This window comes from Oryx dammah, unplaced genomic scaffold (genome assembly GCF_014754425.2).
Source record: "Oryx dammah isolate SB20612 unplaced genomic scaffold, SCBI_Odam_1.1 HiC_scaffold_28, whole genome shotgun sequence".
NCBI classification, from domain to species: domain Eukaryota; kingdom Metazoa; phylum Chordata; class Mammalia; order Artiodactyla; family Bovidae; genus Oryx; species Oryx dammah.
In genome coordinates, this window is record NW_024070212.1 from 89,810,615 (window position 1) to 89,834,424 (window position 23,810).

Consider the following 23,810-nt stretch of genomic DNA (forward strand, 5'->3'; position numbering starts at 1 on the left):
TTGTTTTACTAAATGGCCAGTGTAAACCATTTAAAAAGGTTAGTGATCCAAAAGATTAAGTTAAAATACCAAAGAGATCAGAGATACCATTTTGTAACTACTAAGTTAGCAAACACTGATGTAATGCCCTGTTAATTAAATTAGTTGAATAATGATATTAGTCTCATTAAAAAATCATGTTTTCTTTGACCATTTAATGACAGGAGGAGAGGTGCATATGATATTATTTAACAGAAAACAGTGACTAATTTTCTTTCTACTCTGCTGTGTCCTATGATAAGAGAGTATTTTATATTAAATGAATAATGCTAATTTAAAGAACCAAGTTGCTGAAGCTTTCCAAATCTTTCTTTAAAAGCCACGTGTTGTTTCTGAGCTGAAGGCTGTGGGACAGTAGATCTGGACTCTCTGAGGGGATAAAAAGGCCACCTTCAGTCTGCTCTCCACACAGACACTTGTTTTCTCATCTGTAATGTAAGGGTGCCTGTGTCTGCCTTGGAAGGCCACCTGGGGGTTCAGGGAGAGCTGGTGTGAAAGTAGCTGGCTTGTTCTGAGCATCAGGCCAGATAGCCTCTGCCATCCACCCTGCCCAGGGCTGGGCCACCGACTCAGTCTTTCTCATGCCATCGTCAGGAGCACCATCTTTTCCATCTTCACCCTGAGAACAAGTCAGTGTCACATTTTTTGAATAAAACATTTAATCAGGGCAAGAGAGGATTTTGGTTTTCCCAAATGTATCACCTGCCCTTGCCTGCCTTTCTGATCAGCGTCGTCAACCCACCCTCCTTGCTTGACTGGTGGACGTGAACGAAAATATGAGTAATTTGAGAACGATCACCTCCTAAGAGGGTACTTCTGTTTTGGAAAGGTGTCAGTTTTCCTCCAAATTACATAAGAATTTTTTCATTTTGGTAGGAAGATGACTTGTATAAACGATAGAAGTTTGGTAGGATAAGTAGATAAAAATAAATAAGAAAACTTCCACTAAAGAATTGAAGATAATAAAATACATTGTAAAACTCTGATCATTAGAATGGAAAGAATTAGGACAGAATTTTTTAAAAGCTCAAAAACCATCCCATGCCTTTGTAAGAATTTTTGTCTCTGATTTCAAATGAGTGGAAAACTTATATCAAGCTGGTTGACCATTTGAGGAGTAAAATCTATGTTCTTTACCAAAATAAGTTGCTGAACGATTAAAGAGTTAAGTGTAAAACCAATCTGTGAAAGAACTTGAAGACAGTATAGAAGGATGTTTACCTCACCCCATTTAAAATTAAAAAAAATTTTTTTTCTGCTGCTGCTGCGGAGTAATTGTTGGCTGTACATCATGAAAAGTTGCATTTTCGCAGAACAACCAACCGCAAACAAACAGTGCAGCTAATGGATAACCTAGCGTATTCCCCCAGGCAGCCCTCATCCTAGATAATACCAGAGGCGGGGGGCTCAACCAGGGCTGGCTTCTCCTCCAACGAAGGAGGTAGAAAGGGGAGAACCTGATATTTTGGGGGTATTTTAACACATTACAGGATAGTTGGCAGACTCTCTTTACAGAGAAGTTTGCTTCTGTACACCGAATCATTTTGGAATGTTGGGCCAGAGAAGCCAGCCCCATCCCACGCTATTCCTGTTTACCTGGGGTCTGTTGAAACAGCTACTGTGGGCCTCCTGAGTCCTCCTTACTTCCAGATTACCAGCTTCCCTGGGTTACAAAACAGCCCATCCCATTGCTTAATCCTCCCCAGCGCTTAGAAGCAGGTAGGCCCACCGCTACCAGAACCTGGTGCCAAAAGCTGAGTGGCTTGCCATGGCCGCCCCCCGTTAGGACAGGCAACCAGTGTTTGAACCCCAATGCATTGGTTCCCAGGGCTGTCTGTTTTCTTGCTGCATGTGGTGTGTTTGGGGGATTCATACAGTCCCTCATTCCCTTCCCTGGGAGTTAGGAGTTCTGGGTCCTGTTTTGTAGCTGAGGAAAGGGCAGGAGAAGTGACTTGGAAGTGGTGACAGCAGGCTGCAATCTTAACAGAAGAGTGTTCTGTTTCTGACCCCGAGGGGCTCATTGTCGTCCCGGAGGACCAGTCAGAGTCCCCAGGAGGACAGTTGGCGATTGTGTCTCAGAGGCTCAGTCCTGGTGGGGTTTGGTCACCTTCGAGGCTGGATCTGGGCTTCCTGCGGGAGCAGCCCTGGGAGGTGTAGAGTGTGGCGGGGAGCAGAGCACAGGCCCAGGTGGGCAGTCAGGCCCAGGGTCTTCTCTCTCAGCTTCACCTGCCCATGTGAGCACGGGGCCAGGCACAGACACGCTGGCCATGTGAACAGGTGGGACACAGATTGTCTGGAAGGAGGCCAGGCTGGGGAGAGCAACGTCTGTTCACCCCTGGGATGCATTTGTTGAGGCAGATGTACCAGGTAGATGCCGGAAGAGCGGCATTTGAAAGAAAAAGCAATGGCAGTGCAGCCCACCTCCTCTGTGGCATCCAGGACCCTGATGGGGCCAGCGACATGCCTGCCCGCCTCTCACATCTGCCGGGCCTTTCCCAGCTGGTCTGTCTGTAGATTCACTAAGCCGTGGACGTTCATTGATCTGCTCTGTACAGCATGCCAGCATCTTGGCGAGGGCACCCCCATTCATGAGGCACCCCGCCTGCCCTGCGGAGGTTTCTTCAGAACTAAAGCAACTGAGTGGGGAGCCGGGGCTCACTAACAGCTACTGCTGCTTGGAAGGGTGTGTGCACACCCGTGGTGGGCACTGTCCCCCCGTCCTGGTGGTGGTGGTGGTGGTCGTGGCTTGTGGCTCAGTCTTGTCCGATTCTGCAACCCCGTGGACTGTAGCCACGAGGCCCCTCTGTCTGTGCGGTTTAGCGATGAGGAAGCGTAGGCTCAGAGAGCTCATCTCTTACCCACTGAGTGACAGTCCTGGGAAGGTGCTGGTGTTTTGGGTGGGTGGCGGGTCTTTGGAGGACATGGGTGGAGAGGGTGGAGGGGGCTGGGAGTGAGAACTCGCGTCTATCTACGTGGGTGCAGCCTTACTTTCCACCCTCCTGTCTCCGCAGAGTGCAGCAGCCGCCCCAAGCCCCGTGCTTGGCAACATTCCCCCCAACGATGGCATGCCGGGAGGCCCCATCCCTCCGGGTTTCTTTCAGGTACGTGCTGGGCCCTCGGCCCTGTGCTCCTTTCACTCCAGGCCAGGCCCCGGGCAGGTGGGAGGGAGGGAGAGAGAGAGAAGTCAGTAGCAGCTCAGTTTGCCATGGTCTAAATACAGTTGCTTCATGCTGGTTCAAACCTTCCCCTTCCCATCCCTCTCGCCACCCCTTCCAAAAACCAAGGAGGGGAGCAGAGAAAGCTGGAGAGCAGGCACCTCCGGCTTGTGCTGTGTCACTTCTGCTGGAGTTTGTTTTCTTCACACCAGCTTCGCGCTCACGACACAGCCCGCCCCTGGTCGGGAGGAGGTGGGGCTGCTTCCAAGACCGGTGCAGAGCTGTCTTTTAACAAAAGGCCTTTTTAAACAAAACAAGTAAACTGTCCTTTGTTTCTGTCTTGTTGCTGCTGTCTTTGTCATTGTTTACTTTGCCTGCCCAAACTACAAACCTTAGGCATAATCTAAAAACCCAAAAAAACCCACCATCCTGGCAGGTCTGGGAATCCTTTCCCTCTGGTTAACCACTTGATTTTTTCCGAGTGTGATCACAGAAGGCGTCCCACAAGCATCTGTGCCCATGCTCTGCCCGCCAGAGGCAGGAGCCGCGCTCATGTGGGTTGAGAGCCGGGTCTTCTCCAAAAGACACCTTGTTGGGCTCTCGGGTGTGGGGTGTGGGGAGACAGCTTTCTGATTTGCTGGGTGAGTACACTCGCCACACCCTCTGCACCGCCTCTTGCATCTCTGTTATCCCCTCTGGGGACTCATTTGATTGAAACCATATTGGGACTGGAAAAGGCCATTGGAGAGGAATTGGCCTGTGGGGGCTGGAAGGAACTTTTATGATGGAGCTCTTGGGGGTGACATGCTTTCAAACCTCGCCTCAGTCAGGTTTGAGAATCTGCCTGAGGTTTGCACACCTTTTGAAAGGTTGGTGGTTGTTCTTTAGCCACCACGTCCTGTCCAACTGTTTGTGACCGCAGGGGCCGCAGCTCACCAGGCTTCCCCATCCTCCCATCTCCCGGAGTTTGCTCAAACTCATGTTCATTGAGTCAGTGGTGCCAGCCTTTGAAAGGTTAGCTCTTCCAGATAAGAATCTAGAAAGAGCTGTTATATAGAAAAGAAAGTGGATATTTTTCTGTGAAGCCCAAGAATTCAAAACTGGGGCCAGGGAGACACAGTCTGAGGAGACTGTGGCTTGGTGACAGCCAGAATTTCACACTGCTTGCATCCAGCCTGGGACACTGGTCGCAGGAAGCTCCCTGGCAATGGAGGAATCTGAGCAAAAGTGGGGCAGGTGCCTCTTGGGGGTATTAAGGGGTTTTCCTCCCTGGGTGGGAGGTGACCTGGAAGACATGTCTGCTTGGCAAGGTTTCACGTTATAGTTGATGTTTGCTCTCAGGAGAGGAGGGTTAGGACATGCTGCTTACCAGCCAAGAAGGAAATCAGTGAAATTTGGCTGTTCTTCAACAGAAAACAGCAGGTTGCCCACCAAAGTGGCAGTGAGAAAAGTGATAGGGATTTAGGGATGGAAGCTTACGGTATTGGATGGCCACACATGTGTCTTGTCTGTGTTCCTAGCATATGGTCCAAATTGGGGCCTTGTCTCAGAAATGGAAGCGGGAGTATAGGCTCCAGGTTAGACCAGACCAAGCACTGCCTGGGGTGGGGCTTGGCAAGAGGCCGCAGGCACTGGGGAGAGGGGCCAGGCTTACGAGAGTGAGTGAGATGTTCAAAACCTTGGAAATCCGTGGACCCAAGAAAGACAGGAGCTTGAAGGGCCACTGCCTGACAGGGTCGTCCATGCTGAGGGGCAGCCACCTTCCCAGCCACTGAGGACAGTGTCCTGCAGCCAGGCGGTGGTCTTTCCCATGGTGTTCTCTCCAGTTGGAACTTCTTTCCCAGGCTACCCCAGAGATACCGTGGCTGCCCTTCCTACGGTGCAGAAGTGGCTTTCCCGTCTGGTGGACAGAGACCACCCAGATACACGCTCCATCTGTATGCATCCCTGTTGAGGTTGCTTGCTGGCATCCGGGTGCCCAGTATAGGCCACGGTGGCAAGAAGAAGGGGACAACAGCCGGCTGGATTTTTTTTAAATAAGCCGCTGACTTCTTTTTTGGCCTGAGTCTGGGACAAGGAGAGGTCTGCTTAATATGTGGGCAGCTCCCAGCTTCCTGCTTTGATACAGTGGTCCATGGTTAAGGCCTAATTCCAGACATCTATATTTCTTATGCCCTCCCCTGTGACGTTTCAGGGATGTGTGGTCAGAAAACCCAGACTTACTCCTGTCCTGATTTAGCCACTGACAGGTACCATCCAACAGAGGTAGCTGTGGACCCCCTCCCCCCACCCCACCCTTGACTTGAGGTCTTCTTTGATCCTTAATCGTGGTGAACCATCAAGAGCTTGCTGGATCGTTGAGCAGGGGGCTGTGTGCCCCGACCTCTCTGCTTCTTGGTGACTTTGGCTAGACCCCCATCCCCACCCTCACCCGAAGGGGCATCCTTTCTCCATCAGTCAGTTGAAGGCTGATGAAGTCCTCCCTGGTCAGGATGCTGAACCACTCAGGCTGGGTGCTGAATCACTCAGGCTGGGTCACTGCTGTGGGGAAAAGGTATCTCTCTGTAAGCAGGTAGTGGCTGCTCATTTCCAGAACAGGCCAACTCACAGCACAGCAGGAGTATTAGCTATTGATGGCTGGCCCTGCCCCTCGCTCATCTTGCAGGCGGTCACTCTGATATTAGAAGGGAAATAGAGATGGTATTGAAGGTTTTATCTGCTGCCAACAATTGAACTTCTTCCCCTACTTGACCACAGCCTGACAGACAGCTCAGTGGCAGAGGGTCTTTGCACTGAGGAACCAGCCTAGTCTGGCTGATCATCTTTGGTCAAACCCTGTCCCAAGGTGGCCAGCCCCATTTTTTGGTCAGAATTCCAACCCTAGTTGATGCTAAGTTTAGTTGGGGCCTCCAGGGTGGGTGGGAGAGACCAGCTTTCCACCCCTACCCCTGGTCCCTTAGATAGCAGCATAAGGAACTTTCTTCCTTGGGCCTTTGACTGCTAGGCTGCAAAGCCACGCTTGGGATCAGAAGGCTTAGCCGTCATCACCTCAGGTCCCATCTGTTTGCTCTCCCTTACTCCGTGTTGGGGTTTCTGAGATGGACAGTGCCTGTGGTCCTGGGCCTGAGAGGTGCTGAGGGCTGACCGGGAGATGTTTGAGACCTGACCTGACCATACCTCACTGTTCCACTACTGGGGAATATTGTGGGGTTCTCCAGGTCATGGGAGAACTTAGCAAGGATATTCTCAATCAGTGTGTTTCTTATAAAAAAGACCTCCTTCATCTTGGTGTCCCCAGCGCCTCGCGTGTGCTGAGGACCCAGGGAATGTTTAGAATGAGTCTGTGTCACTCTTATTTCTAGGAGTGGAGTCCAGCCAGCCCCCAGCTGTAGATGCAGCAGTCTGACCAGACTAGGGGGTGGTCCAGGGATGGTGGCATGGAACGCGGAGGACACAGAAGACCGGAGTCTTAGGACACCTGTGCTAGCCCCTGCTTGTCCATGCACTTGCTGAGTGACTTCGGCCAAGTTGCTTTCCGTCTCTGGACTGCAGTTTCCTCCGCAGTAGATGAAACAGGGTGGACCAGATGGTCTCTGAGGGCCCTTCTTACTGAATTTTCTGCTTTGAATCCAGATGGATTTTACATAATCAAGCAGTGGCTTTTTTTTTTTCCCTCTCCACGGAGCTTAAGTCACTTGGGCTGCACATCTGGCAAACTCAGCTTGGCTTTGGCCAGGCCCACTGGTTTGGGTGGGTCCCCAGCTCCTTGGCCCTAAGGTGGTTTGAAGGGAGGCACCGTCCAATGAGGGTTTCTAGGTCCAGAGCTGGGGAATTGCAGGAGGACAGAGGGGTCATGGAGAAGGGAGCATTGGGTACAGACTGTTTTTGTTCTTGTTTTGTTTTAAATTCCAATAATTGTTTTCAGTTATGTAGTGGTTTTGGCCATGCAGCTTACTTTCATTTTAATCACAGCGTTTCTGCAGAGGAGGCGTGGCTGGTTGGGAAAGTGAGACTCAGAAAGGTGAATGACCTGCCCAGAGTTACCAACTGAGGGCTGTAATCAGAGCCTGAACTCAGCTTCCTGGTTCCTGATCCTCGAATTCTTCCATAGCACTCAGGGTCCTAATGTGGATACAAATCTGATTATCTAGGAGAAGAAAGAATAGAGAACAAGAGAAAAGGGGGGAAAATAATGGAAGGAGAAAGAGAAACTCCAGCCATCTTCTCTCAGAAGTAGCCAGTGTCTCCATTCAAATGCCAGCAGAGGCCACAGGCCTAAAGACCATGCCTTCTCTGAAAAAGACAGCTCTGGCAGACCCAGCTCCCTTTACCAAAATCTCAGCCTGACCTGCTCTGAACATCCCCAGATACTTCCCACCATGATAGGTGGACATGTAGGGACTAAGATGTCGCCTGTTCCAATGAGGCCTCATTTGTTCAGGCCAAGCCCAGCCACCTTGGAAGGAGGTTAAGGTCTGTTCCATAGAACCTTCCCCATCAGTTACAGGAGGAGAGAGGAGAAGCAGCACTTGATGTGTGTAGCCCAGGAACCAGAGACATGATCCAGAAATAAGAGGGAGAGAGGCACACACAACCTTGGTCCTTGCCTGTCGAGAGTATCAGATACACGTCTCTGCTTATCTGCCGTGGGGATAGTTGGGGTTTCTCTGGGAAACACACAGCCTCTGGAGGGCTCTGACTTGAAGTACCTGAAGCTCTGCCTCTGTGAGGTCAGCCTGTAGATCTCAAATCCTCCTTAGAAAAGAAGAGGGAGGCCACTTGACGTCTCTGCAGGGAAGGCATTGCTACCACCTGCTGGTTTTACAGTGAGGTAGTGAGTTCCTTGATGTTGGCGGTAACCAAGCAGAGACTAGATACCCAGCAGAGAGCCTGGGAGACTGTGAGCCTTGGGGTGGGGTGGTGTGTTTCCAGGGAAGATCAGAGTCCAGCAGATGAGAATATGCCGGTGGCAGCAGCTCGAGTGGTTCCCTAGTTTTCAGGCTTCCTTTCCAGTGGGGAGCAGGTAGCACAGAGTGAGCTGAGTCTCCTCCTGCTGGAAAGCTGCGGCCACAGGAAGGGCCACTCTGGCAAGTCTGCGACTAGGGGAGACTTGGGGGGAAATTAAACCACCTTGTTTTTATGGTTTTCAAAGCCCACTGCTAGGGAGGACAACTTGGTGGCTGGGGCCCAGATCCCCATTAGACAGCTGGTGAAACTGAGGCTAGGACCACATGGGCCCTGGCCCGGGCTTGTTGATCACCCCTTAACTCATTGACCAGATGTGGTCCCTCAGGGCACAGCGACCTCCCAGTCACTCAGCCATGAGCAGTGCAAACCAAAGAGGCAGCCATGGACCCTGCCCTCAGTGGGCTCACTTGGCCTGGCTGGTGCAGGAGGCGGGACTGACTACATGGAGGGGCCAGTGTGCCTGGGTGTGATGTGAAAGGGCAAGTTTGGGATGGCAGGAGGCCTGGATGGACACACAGACTTAAAGACAAAGGGGAGACATGGAAGGTTCCTAAGAAGGGGAGTGAGGTGGTCCGAGGAAGAGCCCCAGTGGCCTGGAGGGGGTGGCCAGGTGGGGTTGGAGCCCAGGCTGTGGTCACCTCAGGAGGTGCCAGGCCTGAGCTGGAGTGGTGACTAAATGCTGTGGCTGGTGCCCCCTCTCGATGGGGTGGCCCCTCGCTGGGTATTGAAGCTGGGGGGGTGGGGAGCAGAGCAGGAGGAGGCGGGTGAGGCCCAAGGGCCAGCCTTTCGCTGAGTCTCCCATGTCTCCTGCCCTGTGGGAGCCTCCCGTCCACAAGGGAGGGGCCCCACATGTGGTCCCGCAGCTGTCTAGACTGGCCCTTCTTGGCCTCTCCAGCTGTGCCCGCAGGCCCTAAAGTGAAACTGGATGAACCCTTCTCATGGCTGCTGGTAGAACGTTCTCCAGATTAGAGAAGGTTCTCCCTCTGTGCTCGTGTTTGCCTGTTAGGTTAGGCCTGAGAGCTGACAGCGTTCCCATATTCTAGATGAGGAAACTGAGGCTCAGATTGGCCACAGTGTTGCTCAGGGAAGAGAGGCTCTGGACGGGGCAGGGGGATTCAGAGCTTCTTGATGAACCCTCTGTCTGCTGGCGGATTCCTCCCTTCCCTGGACTTGCTCTCCAACCCCAGCCCCTCGCCCCTGTCTGCTCCCTGGTGAGCAGAGGGGGTCAGTGCGGGAGGACAGAGGTGCTGCGTCAGGGGTGGGAGTGCCAGGCCCTCCAGGGAACAGAAGCACCCCTCCTCCCCATCCCTTGCCCTGCTGTCTGCCTCTAGACTGACAGAAGGCAGGGTCACCCCTGCTGAGAAGGATTAGAGAGGAGGCGGGCCGCCCCAAATGCTGGGCCCTGGGCCATGCTGGGAGGTGGGGAGCCGCTGCTGTTCCCACCCCCGGCTCCCACCTGTTCCAAGCCTTGGCTCCAACAGCAGCAGCATCTCTTGGTTACTGAAATGAAGCCAGGGGCGCCCTTTAAGCCTGAAGAGCCCTGCCTGGGGAGTCGGACACCCTGGTTTGAGTCCAGCCCGACTGCCAAACTGCTATGTGTCCTTGGGGGGCCATCCTCCCCTCTCTCGGCCTTAGTTTGCTCATCACTCTGGTGAGGGGAGCCCAAGAGGGCACTCTAAAGCGCTGTGGACTGGCCTGTTCGTCCCTTCCCTGCTGTGAACCCACACGCAGGCTCCCCTCACAATCACCTGGCCCGTGCAGAAAGGCTGGGACAGGAGAAGTGGTGGGGGAAGCCTTCTTTTCAGGCCAGTACCACCTTCTCAAAGGTCGGGCTCCTCTCCCACCCTGCCCGGCAGCCAGCCTGGTGCCTAATGTCTGCCCGGGACAGATGACCGACCCGGGGCTCCTAGCAACAGTGGACAGAAGGTTACTCCTGACAAGTCAGGCAGCATTGCCCCCGTCACCATCTCTTCTTTAAAAAAAGAAAAGTTGCGACCTTGACCATCATGTGTGCCTGTATGGACCCGTGGGCATGTGTGCGTTTGCACACTCAGGCCGCCCCCTCCCCACAAATGTGAACTCCACACGGTCACACCGTAAACTCTCTCTGATGAAATGGAAAGTTGAACATAAATCAGTGCCTGCTGCCCTGTTAGCTATGCATCAGCAGTCAGGGCCTGGGTGCTTTGCTCGGTAACAAAGCACCCGGCAGCTCCGCAGGCCTCGACCGCCCCCTGTCGTGGAGCCGGCCCCACACCCCAGAGCCCTTGGGCTGCGGCCAGCCCTGCCGCGTGCCCCAGCCGCCCCGAACCCTCCTGGCTTCAATGCCTCTGCAGGGAGAGGCGGTGGAGTGGCTCCAGAAGGACCCTAGGATGGAGGAGGCCAGGCTGTGCTCAGCTACTGTTCCTCCCATCCCAGGAGACCCCAGTGGCCATGACCGCCTCCCCCCGACCTCCTGAGCTCTGAACCGACTCCTTGAATCTCTGACTTTTACGGATCTGATGCTCAAGGATAGGTGTTAGCGCGTTGTCACCTCTGGTTTAGTAAGACCTTGGGCTGGTTTATCCTTTTCCTCTTTGGACCTGGGTTTCTCTTAAAACTTGAGTTTCTCCCTCTGTGCTGGAGAGCTGCTCTGCCGTGAGTGTTCTCACAGCACTGGGGCCACATCTGGCCCCCAGATGATGTCCTCACCTCTCGTGGGCTGGGGGCAGGAGAGACCCTGCTCCACTCATGCCCCGTTCTCTACAGATCATGCTGAGGTTTTTTTTTCTTTTAAAGAAAAAAAAGAAAAGGTCAGATTCCACAGCCTAGTAGCAGAAGAGGTTTGAGGAAGGGAATTCCAGTGGAATCCTATAATAACATGCCTTGGCATCATGTGGGTTGAGATAGACCCCCTTAATAAGAGCATGTTGCCCTGAAAGGAAGCTGCCCTTTGAGGAGTCTGGGCTGGGCCTGGGGCTCTAGGGGCAGACTAGGTGGTCACAGGGCTTTCTAGCATCTTGCTGAGATTCTGAGAGCTGGCGAATATAGCAGGAGACAACACAGTGTGGGCCGTGAGCTCATATTTGGTTTCTGCCTAGATTAACTCTCCAGCTGACCTTTCCCTGACAAGCTCCTTCCTTCAAATGAAGGCCTTGGAATCAATGAGGTCCCAGGCCCAGGCCCACCCCTGGGTTCCAGAAAGCCCCATCTCTTGCTAAGAGCAGAAGGGTGGGGTTAGACATAGGAAGAGCATGAGTGGGGAGGCCACAGCCTCCGTGAGGTGTCGGCTCTGTGCTGGGTGCTGGTCTCCCCAGGGTTCTCTGTGGCCCGGGAGATGCCACTCAGCTCTGGGCACAGTGTGTGGGAAGGGGAGCAGAGGGTACCCAGCTGTGGCAGAAGCCTCCAGAGAGGACTGGCACAGCATGCAGTGGCTGTGAGCTCCTGGTGACATGTTCTGGGGAGGTTGTCCAAACTCTCTAGGCACTGGTCTCCTTGACTGTGCTGAGGAGCAGTCATTTAGCAAATTATAATGCCTCCTTTGCGGAGCTCTGGTGAGGATTGACTATACATATACATGTATGATGCAGGTTCGATCCCTGGGTCAGGAAGATCCCCTGGAGGAGGCCATGGCAACCTACTCCAGTATTCTTGCCTGGAGAATCCCATGGACAGAGGAGCCTGGGGGGCTACAGTCCATGGGGTTGCAAGGAGTTGGACCCGATTGAAGTGACTTTAGCATGTGTGTACGTGCATACGTGTGTGTGCACACACACGCATACTCTTGTTCAGTGATGGTTGATTACTGCCATGGAAACATGACCCATCCAGGATCCAGGATGAGCACTGGTCAGAAGGCCCAGTGGCTGGGCCCCTGGAGCTCCTGTGAGCCTTTAGCTCACCTGTCCCCAGTGTGTCCCATCCCTCCCACACCCTCTCTAAATAAGCTTCCTGGTGGCCCTGGGTCATGGAGCCTGGGTTGGCATATCGGTTGCCTTGGGAAAGTCCATTCAACTGTCTGAACCTCAGCTGCTTCACCTGACAGTTGGGGGTCAATATACCCCCTACCTCTTGGGGTCGTGGTGGGGACACCATGAAATAATGCCTGTGAAGCCCTGCCAGGCACCTTGCGTAGGTAAGCACTCTGGGTCCTCTGTTATGGACACAAGCAGGAGTGTTCTGGGCTGTTCTTTAAGCTAGAGGCCAGGGTAGAGGTAGGTCTTCCAGCTCAACCAAGAGCAAGGGCCCCCAGGAGTTTTCTCCTTTTTCCAGAAAGTTTATCTCAGGGGCTTAGCACAGCTGTGGTGGCAGTGATGTGTGGAAGCGGTTCAGGGTATTTTCGAGGTGGATTGCCTTTTTAGGATTTAACCCTTTAGTTAGACTGGGGTTTATGGCACCTGCTCAGCACTGGGTCTTTAGCGTGTTACCTCACTTAATGCTGCCCACCTGGCTACCCCCTTGGGCCCTGGCATGGTGACTCCTTGTTCTCTTGTCCACTGACAGGAGCTGGCAGGGGAGCAGGTTATATGTCCAGTTCCTTCCAGGCTCATCAAGGTGAGCTCGCTTTTGTGAGTTAGCATCTGCTCTCTCGTCCAAGGGTCTGGGTCTTCACCCATGCAGTCGTCCCTCGGTGTCCACGGGGGTTGGTTCCAGGACCCCTTGGACACCAGGATCTGCCGATGGTGTTCAAGTCCCTTATATAAAATGGCTGGGTGTAGTCTGCCTCCCTGCCTGCGAGTTCTGCCTCTGTGGGTACGGAGGGCTGACTGTACTCCAGAGTTCCATCACTAGTGACTCACCTGGGTATCATTGGAGTTTCTGTTTCTCCACCTGTAAAATAGGAACAGCTCCACCTGCTCCACCAGCTCTGAGTGTGGGAATGTGTTCAGAATGAAAGGCGGTGGAGGTGTCCATACAAGGGCTGCTTCCCAGGGGCTGGCATCCGGCCGTCCGATCCTTCAGCGCACATCTGGGAGGGACACCTCTCTGCCTGGCCCTGCTGGGCAACCAGGGCTGGGAGGTAGGCAGTCTCTGGCTCCAGGTGTTCCTGGTCCACGGGGTGGACTCCAGCCTGGGCTCCCTGCAGGCCGCTGGTGGGGCTCATTCACTCCATCACGTCATCTTCTTGCCAGTGGTACCCCTTTGTTAGATACAATCCAATCCAAGCTGTTGGTAAGACACTCAGAGCTCTTTGTGGTCTAGCGCTGTTGATGGACCAGCTGTTGATCTCTGGGACAAGGGCCAGAGCTTGTGCTCTCAGACCCAGCCCTGCCCCTCCAGCTTGTCTGCATGGCCTCTTCTACAGACTGCAGAATTCTCCCCTCCCCTTCTTGAAGGCTCTTCAGTCTCAGGTCACTTTTATTCAAGAAGACTTTGACAGAGTCTTGTCCTCTCCTTGCCTCCAGGTCAAAAACGATACACCCAAAATGTGGATCTGATTAAGTGCCTCTTCCTCAGATTAATTATAGTGTCTGACTCCACGAGACTTAACTGTGTTTATGAAAAGGGTCTAAGATTTTGGAGACTTGCAGTCTGTTCTGGGGCATTGCCTTCACCATTCTGCACCTCAGTCTGCTCATCATAAAAATACAACGTTAGAAGGTGTGGACATGGGAGATACAGTGGTATACTGAAGAACCCTGCCGTGTGGGGGCATCAGGGACAGAAGAAGTAAGTAATGGAGCACTTCAAGGGCCACATGTCTTGTGTGGCGTTGGCTGAAGAGTTCCCCAGCGTCAGGTGGGGTTGGTGAGAGCCACTTGTCACATTCAGACAGGTTACATATGGGCAAGGAGTCAGCTCCCTAGGAGTAGGGTAATAGGAAGGCTTAGTCAGGAGAGAGGGGCTTCCTGAAGTATCCCACGAGGCTGGAGAATCTGAGCACAGCTCTGTGTATGGGCAGCCACCCTGTGATGAGGCTGGTCCACGGCCCTGGACTGAGTACTGGAGTCTCGGGATCTGCGACTCTCTTTGGGAACATGGCAGCCCTTTTTACAGGCAAAGTTAAGGAGTTTCTAAGGGGACTGCAGACCATACCCCTGGCCCACGGATCTGGGGCCCTTCCAGCAGCACCCACCACACAGCTGCCCCTCACGTGGCCACTGAGATGTGCCAGGTTTCATAGCCCACTGTCTGTGTGACTGTGGGCCAACTTCCTTCAGCCCATCTTTCCCCTGGTTTCTGGCTCTTTCCCTCACCCCATCCTATTGCTTCTCCTAGGAAGGAAGACAAGAACCTGGTTCATTCCCTAAGCTCAGGGAGACAGAGGCAGAAGCCACCCAGTTATCCAGGAAACCACAAAGCTAATGGGGAAACCTTAGCTAACTCTGCTGTTTCCTCTTCTGCCCAGTGGACAGCTGGGGTTGAATTCTGGCATCTGGATTTATAGCTCCCACAGCCTTGTGTCTCCCTGTCCTGGTCGATATGATGAATCTGTACTTTTTGGATCGTCTGTCGGGGTGTAGAGGGGTAGGGCAGGAAGGCTGTGTGCATGCATGTGCCCAGAGAGCTTAAAGTAGAGCAAGAATTCTCTGGGTGGACCAGGCAGTGCTTTATTAATATGCACCTCGCCTTCACTGTGCTGTCGTGATTAACAGCAGAGCCTGAGCGTTGGCGAGAGGTGGTGTGGAGGCTGGCAGGCAGGAGCGGGATGCGTCTTTGCAGCCCTGTCTGTTTTCAGAGCAAAAGGCAATCTTTGGGGATGGGGGTGGGGAGGTTTGGTTCTCTAGGCAAGGTGGGCATCCTCCCTGTGTTCTGCGGGATTGGCATGGTTCTGGATCCTGGGTGTGTCTCCGCCTCTCCCACTTAGCAGAGAGCCAGTCTCTACCCAGTGGACACTGGGGAGAAGATGGCGTGCTCTCTGGATGCCCGCCAGAAGCCTACATGGTTGGGACTGGGTCTTGGAAACCTTCACCAACATTAACGCGAGCTGGCTGCTCAGGGCTAGAGAGTGGCTTAGTGGGGGAGCAGGCACACACTCCATGTGTAGTAGATGGGAATTAGCACCCCAGACAGCTGTGGACTCACTGTTTTCCAGAGGCCATAGGTCTTTACTTCTGACTTGAAGGAGGATAAAGAAGCATCTTTGGAAAGGAATGGAACAGATGTGTGCTTCCCAAGACAGGTCTGATTGCTACCCCCTTGCATGAGCTCCCAAGGGTTAATGACCCCACTCCTTAGCCCCACTTCCAGCCCCAGGGTCACCATCTTGTGCCTGAGACCCTCCAGCACTAGGCCCTCTCCTGCCCCTTCCAGGTGCCCACCTCAGGCCAGAAGCCTCTTCCATTTCTGCTCTGCCAGGGAACTCCAGGCTAGCCTTCCACATCCTGCCTACTCAGTGTGATTGCTCTGCGATTGCTGCCCCTCATTCCCTAGTGCACCTGGCGCCTGCCTCTGTTTGAAAGCTGTTATGGTCCCAGTTGTGCCTTGGTCTCTCTGTACCACCAGGAACACTTTGGGGGAAGGCCACAAAGTGCTTATTTTCGTGTCTCCAATGCTTAGTGCATACTTGGCCCAGGCTGCTGGGACCCACTGGCTGGGTGCACTGCCAGAGTGAACATGGGTTTTGCCCATGAGTTCTGTGTATTAATACTCTTTCCTGAGTCCCTGGAAAAAGTGCTCAGTTCTGTGGACACAGCACATGCAAAGAATCTTTAGCAGCGAGGCCTCAAGGGTTCAGCAGCAATGGCTGGAGGCAGAGTCGCCTCTCCTGGCCCCCCGCCATTCCACCACAGCATTTGAGGTTAGAGCCCTTTCCTGAGATGACCCTAGAGAACTACTCAGAATTTACTGCACTGGAGAAGGTCAAACAGCACAAACCTCCTGAAAGAACTCAGGGTTGGAATCAAGTCTTCAGAATGTTTCATGCTAGCAAGCCAGGGAGGAGTGTGTTCCCCAGCACTGCGGCAAGAATGAACATAGGGAAGATGGTTAGCAAGGAGATACTCTGGAACCAACCAGCTGGACTTGAATGCTGTTTATTATATTGTATTATAATAATGAAAGATCATTTTGTTTAAGACCAATGGCCCAGAAACCTGGGTCTCAGAGATTGGGCACAGGACATGTTGGTGGGGGAACCAGAACTCAGGTTTGCTGACCCCGGGTCTGGGCACAATCTCTTGTCCTCAGTGGGATAAATCCTGGCTCTGGTAAATAGTACTGTAATGTCACTGGACTTCATTTTTATCCTTTGTTAAATGGGGGTGATTTTTGCTTCATTTATCTTACTAGAAAGATGTGAGGTTCAAGTTAGAAGGTATTGATAGATACTAGTACTGTTTTGCTTTTCCTTGAGAATTTAAAAAGACCCCAATTTGGGATTTCCCTGGTGATCCAGTGGCTAAGACTCCTTGCTCCCAATGCAGGGGTCCCAGGTTCAATCTCTGGTCAAAGAACTAGATCCCACATGCCTCAACTATGTAAGACTCGGCATAGCCAAGTAATTTTTTTTTTTTTTTCTAAAAATTGTAGTGCTGAGTTAAAAAAAAAAAAAAAGGACCCAGTTTTTTCCCTCTTAAGTCTTGAAAACCATTACTAAGCTCAAGGATCAGCAAACTTTTCCTGTGAAGGGTCAGATAATATTTCTGGCTTTGTGGACCATCTGGTCTCTGTCCTAACTGCTCAGATATGTTCAGATGTAACATGAAAGCAGATTCAAATGGTACACAAATGAACATAGCTGTATTCTGATAAAACTTTATTTACAAAAGCAGATGACAGGCCAGACTTGGCCCCGAGCCATAGCTTGCTGACTTTTCTGGCAGCTCAGTGTAGTGGACGTGCTCTTGGGGTCCTCATGTGGCAGCTGACCTCCAGCCTCCACTCCAGGTGTGGTGCAGGGCGCCAAGCTTGAACCTGGGAGCAGTGAGCCTATGTCCCTGGGGCTCAGCTTTCCTGTCCGTGCTCCGGGCTGGGGCAGCCAGGGAGCAACATGGGGCGGGGCGGGGGGACTCTGCGTTAGGTCTTGGATGCCATGCCGCTGCCTGTACTTTCATTTACTGTGTTTCCTCCCTTTGTTTTGAAAACCGTCTCCTGCTGATTCTGCGTCTCTGTCTCCGTGGGACCTCTGGAGTAAAACATGATCTGAGCGCCTCCTGTGGGTGTCTGGGCGGCCTGTCTCAGGAAGCCAGATTCACAAGTGTGTGGACCTCTCACCCTCACCACCTGCCTGGCGCTGTCCTGGCTCCTCTGAGAGGCACAGGGAGGAGGAGAGGGGAGGGGAGCCGGGGTCTTTGCTCAGCTGGAATCAATGTGTCTGTCACTGATCTTGCACTGAGTGGACCCTGGTGGCTGTGAGGGTTATGCACAGGTGACCCGCGGGGGACACACTGTGTACTGTCTGCTCCTTTCACTGATGACTTCCCCACCATGTCAAGAAGATGGGCCACCACCACTTGCCACCTGCTTTGCCTGGTGCCCATGGAGGGTCATGATTGCTTGTGGGCTCGTCTCCTAGGCAGCCAACAGCCCCCTGACTGAGCTCCCAGCGCCAAGCCACCACCTGGTCATGGCTCCATGATTGAGTATGGCCCAGCTCAGCCCCCCGTACCCTCGAGTTGGTAATTTCAGCTCCACGTCTGACCTTTGCTGCCCATGTCCACACACATGAAGACATCTCTTCCCCAGAGAGGACAGTTGGAACTAGGATAGGACGGCAGCTGTCCAAAGCCACTGCCAAGTTCGTTCCCGTGGGTCAAAATGAAGAAATCACTTTTTCTGTGATGCGTTGCATGTCAGAGGGAGGGGGCAGTTCAGAGCCCTCCCTCTGTAACTCTCCAGGTGGTCAGCCTCCTGCTGCAGGGAGGCTGTGGGTGGAGGTGGACAGTGGCGTGGTGACGGATGTGGATGTCAGTGGCACATGGGCACACCTTGGCCCTTTCCCCAGAATGGGCTTACGGCATTTTCCATCAGCATTCCTGTCCAAGGAGCAAACTGGATTGTCTGTTGCATGCCTGTTGCCGTGTGTATAATTAATGTAATTTTATATTCACTCAATTACGGTGACACGCCCAATAGGCAGATTACACAGGCCACCAATAATGTGGGTTGTCTGTCTCCCTGCTGCCAGTCAATGAAACCCATCCCTGCAGCCTTGCCACTCCAGTGGCCAGTGTCCCTCCCCGCCCCCCAGGAGTTGGGGAGGGGGGTGGGGATGTGGGGAACGTTTTGTCTCTTAGCAACCTAAAATTTCAGGTCCCCTTTCCCCAAAGGCCCTCTGACTAAAGGCGGATCTGGCCAAGGTGGTAATGGTGAAGCACTCAGTGTGTGAGAGCACTCTGCCAGCTTTTCTGCGAGGAGTATCACCTGGACTTGTGCCCTTAAAGGCCTGGCTGGGGATGTCGGGCAGAACTGCAGCCTGGTGCCTTGGGCTTTCATGGCCGAGCTCTCCCCACTGGCCCACCTCTGTACCCAGAAAACCTGGAACTCAGTCTCAGTTCTGTTTCTCTTGAGAGTCCATGATTCCTAGGCAGGTTGAAGGCAGCTTCAGGGAGTGTGGGGTGGCATTTGGTGAAGGAGCCGTGAGTTTTGGAAATACTGACCTTAGCACGTAGCTTTCATTAGCTCTCTCCTTAAAAATTAATACAGATTATTTTTTAAAACGATTTTTTAAGTTTTATTTTTGACTCTGCTGGGTCTTTGTTACTGTGCTCCCCTCTAGTTGTGATGCTTAGTTTTATTGCAATGGCTTCTCTTGTTGTGGAGCCTGGGTTCTAGGTGAGTGGGCTTCGGCAGTTGTGACCTGCAGCCTTAGTTGCCCCGTGGCATTTAGGATCTTAGTTCCTGGATCCTGGATCAAACTCACATCCTCTGCGTTGGCAGGCGAGTTCTTAACCACTGGACCACCAAAGAAGTCTCTATCTGGTTTTTAATTTTAAGACGCCATCCTTCCTTACTCCCAGGAGTCTTTAGCTGAGAGGACCAACTTGGTTACCCTGTTGTTACTAATGTTGCCTCCTGGTTCCTTGAACACCAAGTGTTAGAGGTGTTCACCCCAGGGCTGGCTGACTGTGGCTGTGGGGTCCACGTGCTGGCTGAGCCTCAGCATTCTGCTCGGGCCCTGCCCTAGAAGTCCACGTGGGGACTGTTTCACTGCCCCGGAGGAGCCCATGTGACATCCAGAGATAAGGTGGGACGTCCATAGAGGATGTGCCATATTTGGAGTGTGCTTGGCTGGTTAGAGTAGGTCAAGCTTCACAAAGGAGGATGTGTGGCCTTTCAGCAGGCTCAGGGGGGTGATCCTGCAGACTCTACGTCTAGTTCTTGGCTTCCATGTAGATGGGCTGTGAGTGGCTTTAGAGCGTGAGGCGTGGGGCCTGTGGAAGCTTGAGGATCTAGGCCAGACACTGTCTGCTGAACCACCTCTCTGAAGTATCTGTAGAATGTTCCATGTTCCGTATAAGGAAACTGGACCCACAGTGTGTCCTGAGGAGCTGGGCTGAATGCCAGGAAGTGTTCCCCACCCCCATCGTGCACAAGCACATCTCTTAAGAATGGCTTTGGGGAGATGCAGGGACTTGATCAAAACATGGCAATAGGTGGGCCCTGCTGACGGCTCTGAGGTGCTTTTCTTTGTCATAAGGTTATTTATTTATTTGGCCATACCTCGAGGCATGCAGTACTTCCTCAATCAGGATTGAACCTGTGCCTCCTACAGTGAAAGAGCAGAGTCTTAACCACTGGACCACCAGGGAAGCCCCCTGAGGTGCTTTTCTACAGAGACCTCTGATCTGTTGTGCTCTGCTCCCCACCACATCGATGACGCTAAAGGCTCCTTCACTAAACCGTCTGCATCCATGGAGTGGAATGGCCTGGCATTTGCCTCTGACACACCCATAGCAGAGCCTGCTGAGGCCCTGGATGTTACGCCACTCAACGCTGAAGTGGCAGGAAAAGGCATAAGGAAGTGTGGGGCTTACGTGTCATTGGTCGGAGATCTCAGGAACATCTGAGAGGAATGGCAAGTCCATTAACAGGTTCTGGGGCAGATTGAGGCCCCGACAGGACGTGGGCATGTCTCCTTCCTTTTCCCAGATTCAGCGTCAAACCTCCTTGTTGTCGCCCCGTGGAAGTGGTATGGTACAGTTTGAGAGTTCTGACCCTCCAGGAGACCTTGCTCTCATCCCTGCTCCCGTTGACCTCCATCTGTGGCCACCCTGGGCCTCGGTTTGCCTGTCCTCTTCTCTTGGAGCCCGTGGTAGTTTTAACCTGACACTCCAGCCTGTTTGTCACTGTATGCTCGTCCTTCTCCCTAGCTAGCTTGGGAGCTTCCTGGGCCAAGACGAGACAAGGCCAGTGCACCTCTGTGACCTTTCCTTACCCCAGACATGGGAGATCCGCACCCAGAAAATGTATGTGGGTGAGTGGCTGGATGTACCCACAAGTCCTTCAGCCTCTAGGAGACTGCTCAAGGGCTTGTAGGAGTAGGATGGTGGACCAGCTAGGCTCCCTGGACTCTAGAATCAGCCTGGACCCACCACTTAATAGTTTGTAATCCTAGGCAAGTGGCTTTGGCTTGCTGAGCCTGTTCTCCCTTCCTGCAAGGAGTTGAGTGACATGAACTGATTCAGGTGAAGCCACTTGTACTGTGTGGCAGGTGTGGCTTCATTATTCTTACTGTAGTTACTCCCATTTCATCATGGAGAGAAGTGCAGTCAGTGGCAGGGAGTCAGGGTTTGAATGAACCCAGTTCTTTTCAAACCCTGTTTCTTTGTCTGCAATGGATCGGGGGATGATATCATGAAGAGATCTCTTGAGTGGAGTGAGGTGATGTGGCTCAGCCACCTTCATCTCTGTGGCCTTGAGCAAGTCACACCTCTGTCCTGCGCTTCTCTTCTCCCCCATAAATGAAGAGCATTGGAAGAATTGATCTGTCAGAGCCACCAACAAGCAGGAGACTGCTGGGCAGGTGAGGTTCTCCCCAAGTTTCTGGTGGGACGACCCCCATCCTGGTCAAGCCTGATACTCTGTGCACCTCAGATGTCTGCCGCTATCCACCTGCTCGCCTGGTTGACTAGGCAGCACCTGGATGGAAAGCCTCCAAGGTCCAGACCTGGATGCAGAGGCTTATCCTGGCAAAGCAGGCTTCCAGATGTACCTATTTTGGATTCTTTTAAAGCTTTCAAGTGGAAACCAGGAAGGCCCCATTGGGGAGGGAAGTGGACCTGTATGGGAACAACACCATTACAACTTTAAGGTTCTTGCCCTCTCTCACCTTCTACCTTCATCCTCTTTACCTGCCTGCTACATCTGTGCAGGGTTTGAGGAAAAGAAAAGCCAAAATCCCAACAAAGGTCAGAATCTTAAAACAGGGTCTTTTTTTTTTTTGGTCTGCTTCCTACATAGCCTTTTACTTGAGTGGGTACCAAGTTGAAAAGACCAAAGGTCTGTCTTCTCTAAACTGACCTGTCAGTCTTTGGTTGAGAATGCAGACAAGAAAGAAAAGAACACTCTTTTGTGATTTAATAAAGCACAGAGCCGCAGATGCCGTACAGTCTTGTGAAGATGGGCAACACAACACGTCTGTCGTCATCTACATGAGCAGACATTTCCCCAACGTGGAGTTCGATTCTGTGCTCCTGAGAACAAGCCAAGTGTACAATGCTGGTGCATCCAGTCTCTGGGACAGAGCCTGGACACGCATGTAGAAATGGGGAGCTTTCAGGCTGAGTGGAGGTAGCAGAGCTGCAGAGCATGAAGATTTGGGAGGATGTTGGTTACCCGTTGGGGAACGTGGGCATCTGGCTCTGTGAAAGAGAAGCTTCCTGGCCTATAATGCCCCAGGTAGTGCTGGGGACTGTGCTGGGAGGTGCAGAAGCAGAGCCTGGGCAGCCTGAGCGGGTCTAGGAAGGCGAATGCTGAGCTGTATCTTTGCCTGTGTCCAGACTGTGGTGGGCTTTCCTTTTCAGATGGCCAGCTGGCCTGGGCTAGAGTTTCCTTGTCCTCAGTATTCCAAACCCCGGCTCCAAGTCAGAGGAGAGACTTCAGAGCTGCTGCCTCCTCTCTGGGCTTATCAGCCGGCTTCCCATGGTCGCCCGCAGATCAGGGAAGTTGCTGGGGCCTCACTGACCAGCCACACTCCCTTACTGTTTGTCTCTTGACTTGAGGCAGCTGCATGAAGCCAAGTTGTTCCATGTCCAGTCACCAGGTCCCCGGCAGCAGAGTCCCAGAGGAAGCTTCTAGGGGGAGGTGCAGGGGGCAGCTTTGCCCTCTGGACCTCCCAGGGCCCAGGCGGTGCAATGCAGGGCTGAGAGGTGACTTAGAAAAGACTCGGGTTTGAGCGTTGGCCCTTAGCAAGGACTGCCATTGACCAAGGCCCCGGGGGTATCTGGGGGGCTTTACTTATTCTCTGATCACTCAGCAAACCAGGCTCTCTTTACCTCCCCTGGCTGCCAGGGTGCACAGGTGTGAGAGCCTTGCCCGAGCCACACTGCTGGCCCTGAGAATCGGGATGTTACTGGAGAGGGCGGTGGAGGCTCGGGAGGGAGGAGGCGCTCTTCCTGCCAAGAGCTGAGGACTGACAGAAGGCCTTTTGCTCCCTCTTGGCGACTGGACCTCACCCTTGAACCCTCCTCCTCCCTGCTTTTCATTTTCCTTTTTTTGGGGGGGGGTTGGCTCCAAATTATCTTATTTTGTTTACATTGCACCCAAGTTTCGTGGTACAAAAGACTTGCAGGTGCAAATATGTCCCGCCTTCATTAACTTCCCCTCCCTTTTTAATTTATGTGATTTCAATTTTCCTTCCCTGTACTGTTAATTAGGGGACCCTCTAATCAGTGCCATTATCACAGTGGTATTCATGTTTAGGAAAGCCGCTAAACAAATGCTTGCAAAATTGCTAAATGGCTAATTAATGTCTGTTAATTAAGAAAATTGCTCATGGTAACAAACCATGCCGTTGCTGGCAGCCGCTAGAAAGACACACACTTGTTGAAATTAGTAGTGTGGCAGGTAGGGGAACATCTGCTCCATGTAGCTTTCCGGAAGTAAGCAGCCCCACGCTCAGGCGAGAAGCTTCAGGCCTGTCCCGGGCGCGGCCCCCTCGCCTCTCTCTGCACACCTCTCTGTCTCCATGCCCACTGGTCCTAGCCCACCCCATGCCCCCGCACCGCCCCACCGCCCGACCGCCCCACAGGCTCTGCTCTCTGGGCTGTGCTTGCTGAGCCAACAACAGGCTGAGCAGCCTGGCTTCCAGGGCGGAGACTGAGGAATAAAACCATGCCCCACGAGTCGTTTTCCTTCTCTTTTTAAATGAAACTACACTCATCCTCTCTGCATATTTTGAATTTTTCTCAACTTCCAAGAGTAGTGACATAGCCCCGAAAGAGTGAATTGGGTTGTGTTTCTCTCCAGCAGGCTTTCCTGGTGGCTCAGACAGTAAAGAATCTGCCTGCAGTGCAGGAGACCTGGGTTCAATCCCTGGGTTGGAAGGATCCCCTGGAGAAGGGAATGTCACCCACTCCAGTATCCTTGCCTGGAGAATCCCCATGGACAGAGGAGCCTGGCGGGCTACAGTCCGTGGGGTCACAAAGAGACACAACTGAAGTGACTTTCACATTCTCCTTACTGACACCAGCATCTTGCTCTGAGTAGCCCAAGTTGGCAGCAGGGTGCTTCCCTGACCAGATTTTCATGCCTTTTGACTGCGACCTGCAGTAGAAAATACATTTG

General features: G+C 52.8%; 1 protein-coding gene across 2 annotated transcripts in view; it reads left to right on the forward strand.

Annotated features, from left to right (window-relative positions):
- The window catches only part of SSBP3 (single stranded DNA binding protein 3), a 164,636-nt gene that overhangs the window by 113,258 nt on the left and 27,568 nt on the right, over positions 1–23,810 (forward strand). For both annotated transcript variants that reach the window (XM_040231075.1, XM_040231074.1), the window contains exon 5: positions 3,051–3,140. In XM_040231075.1, coding sequence (XP_040087009.1) covers positions 3,051–3,140 — 90 coding nt within the window. The remainder of the gene's footprint in view (positions 1–3,050; positions 3,141–23,810) is intronic.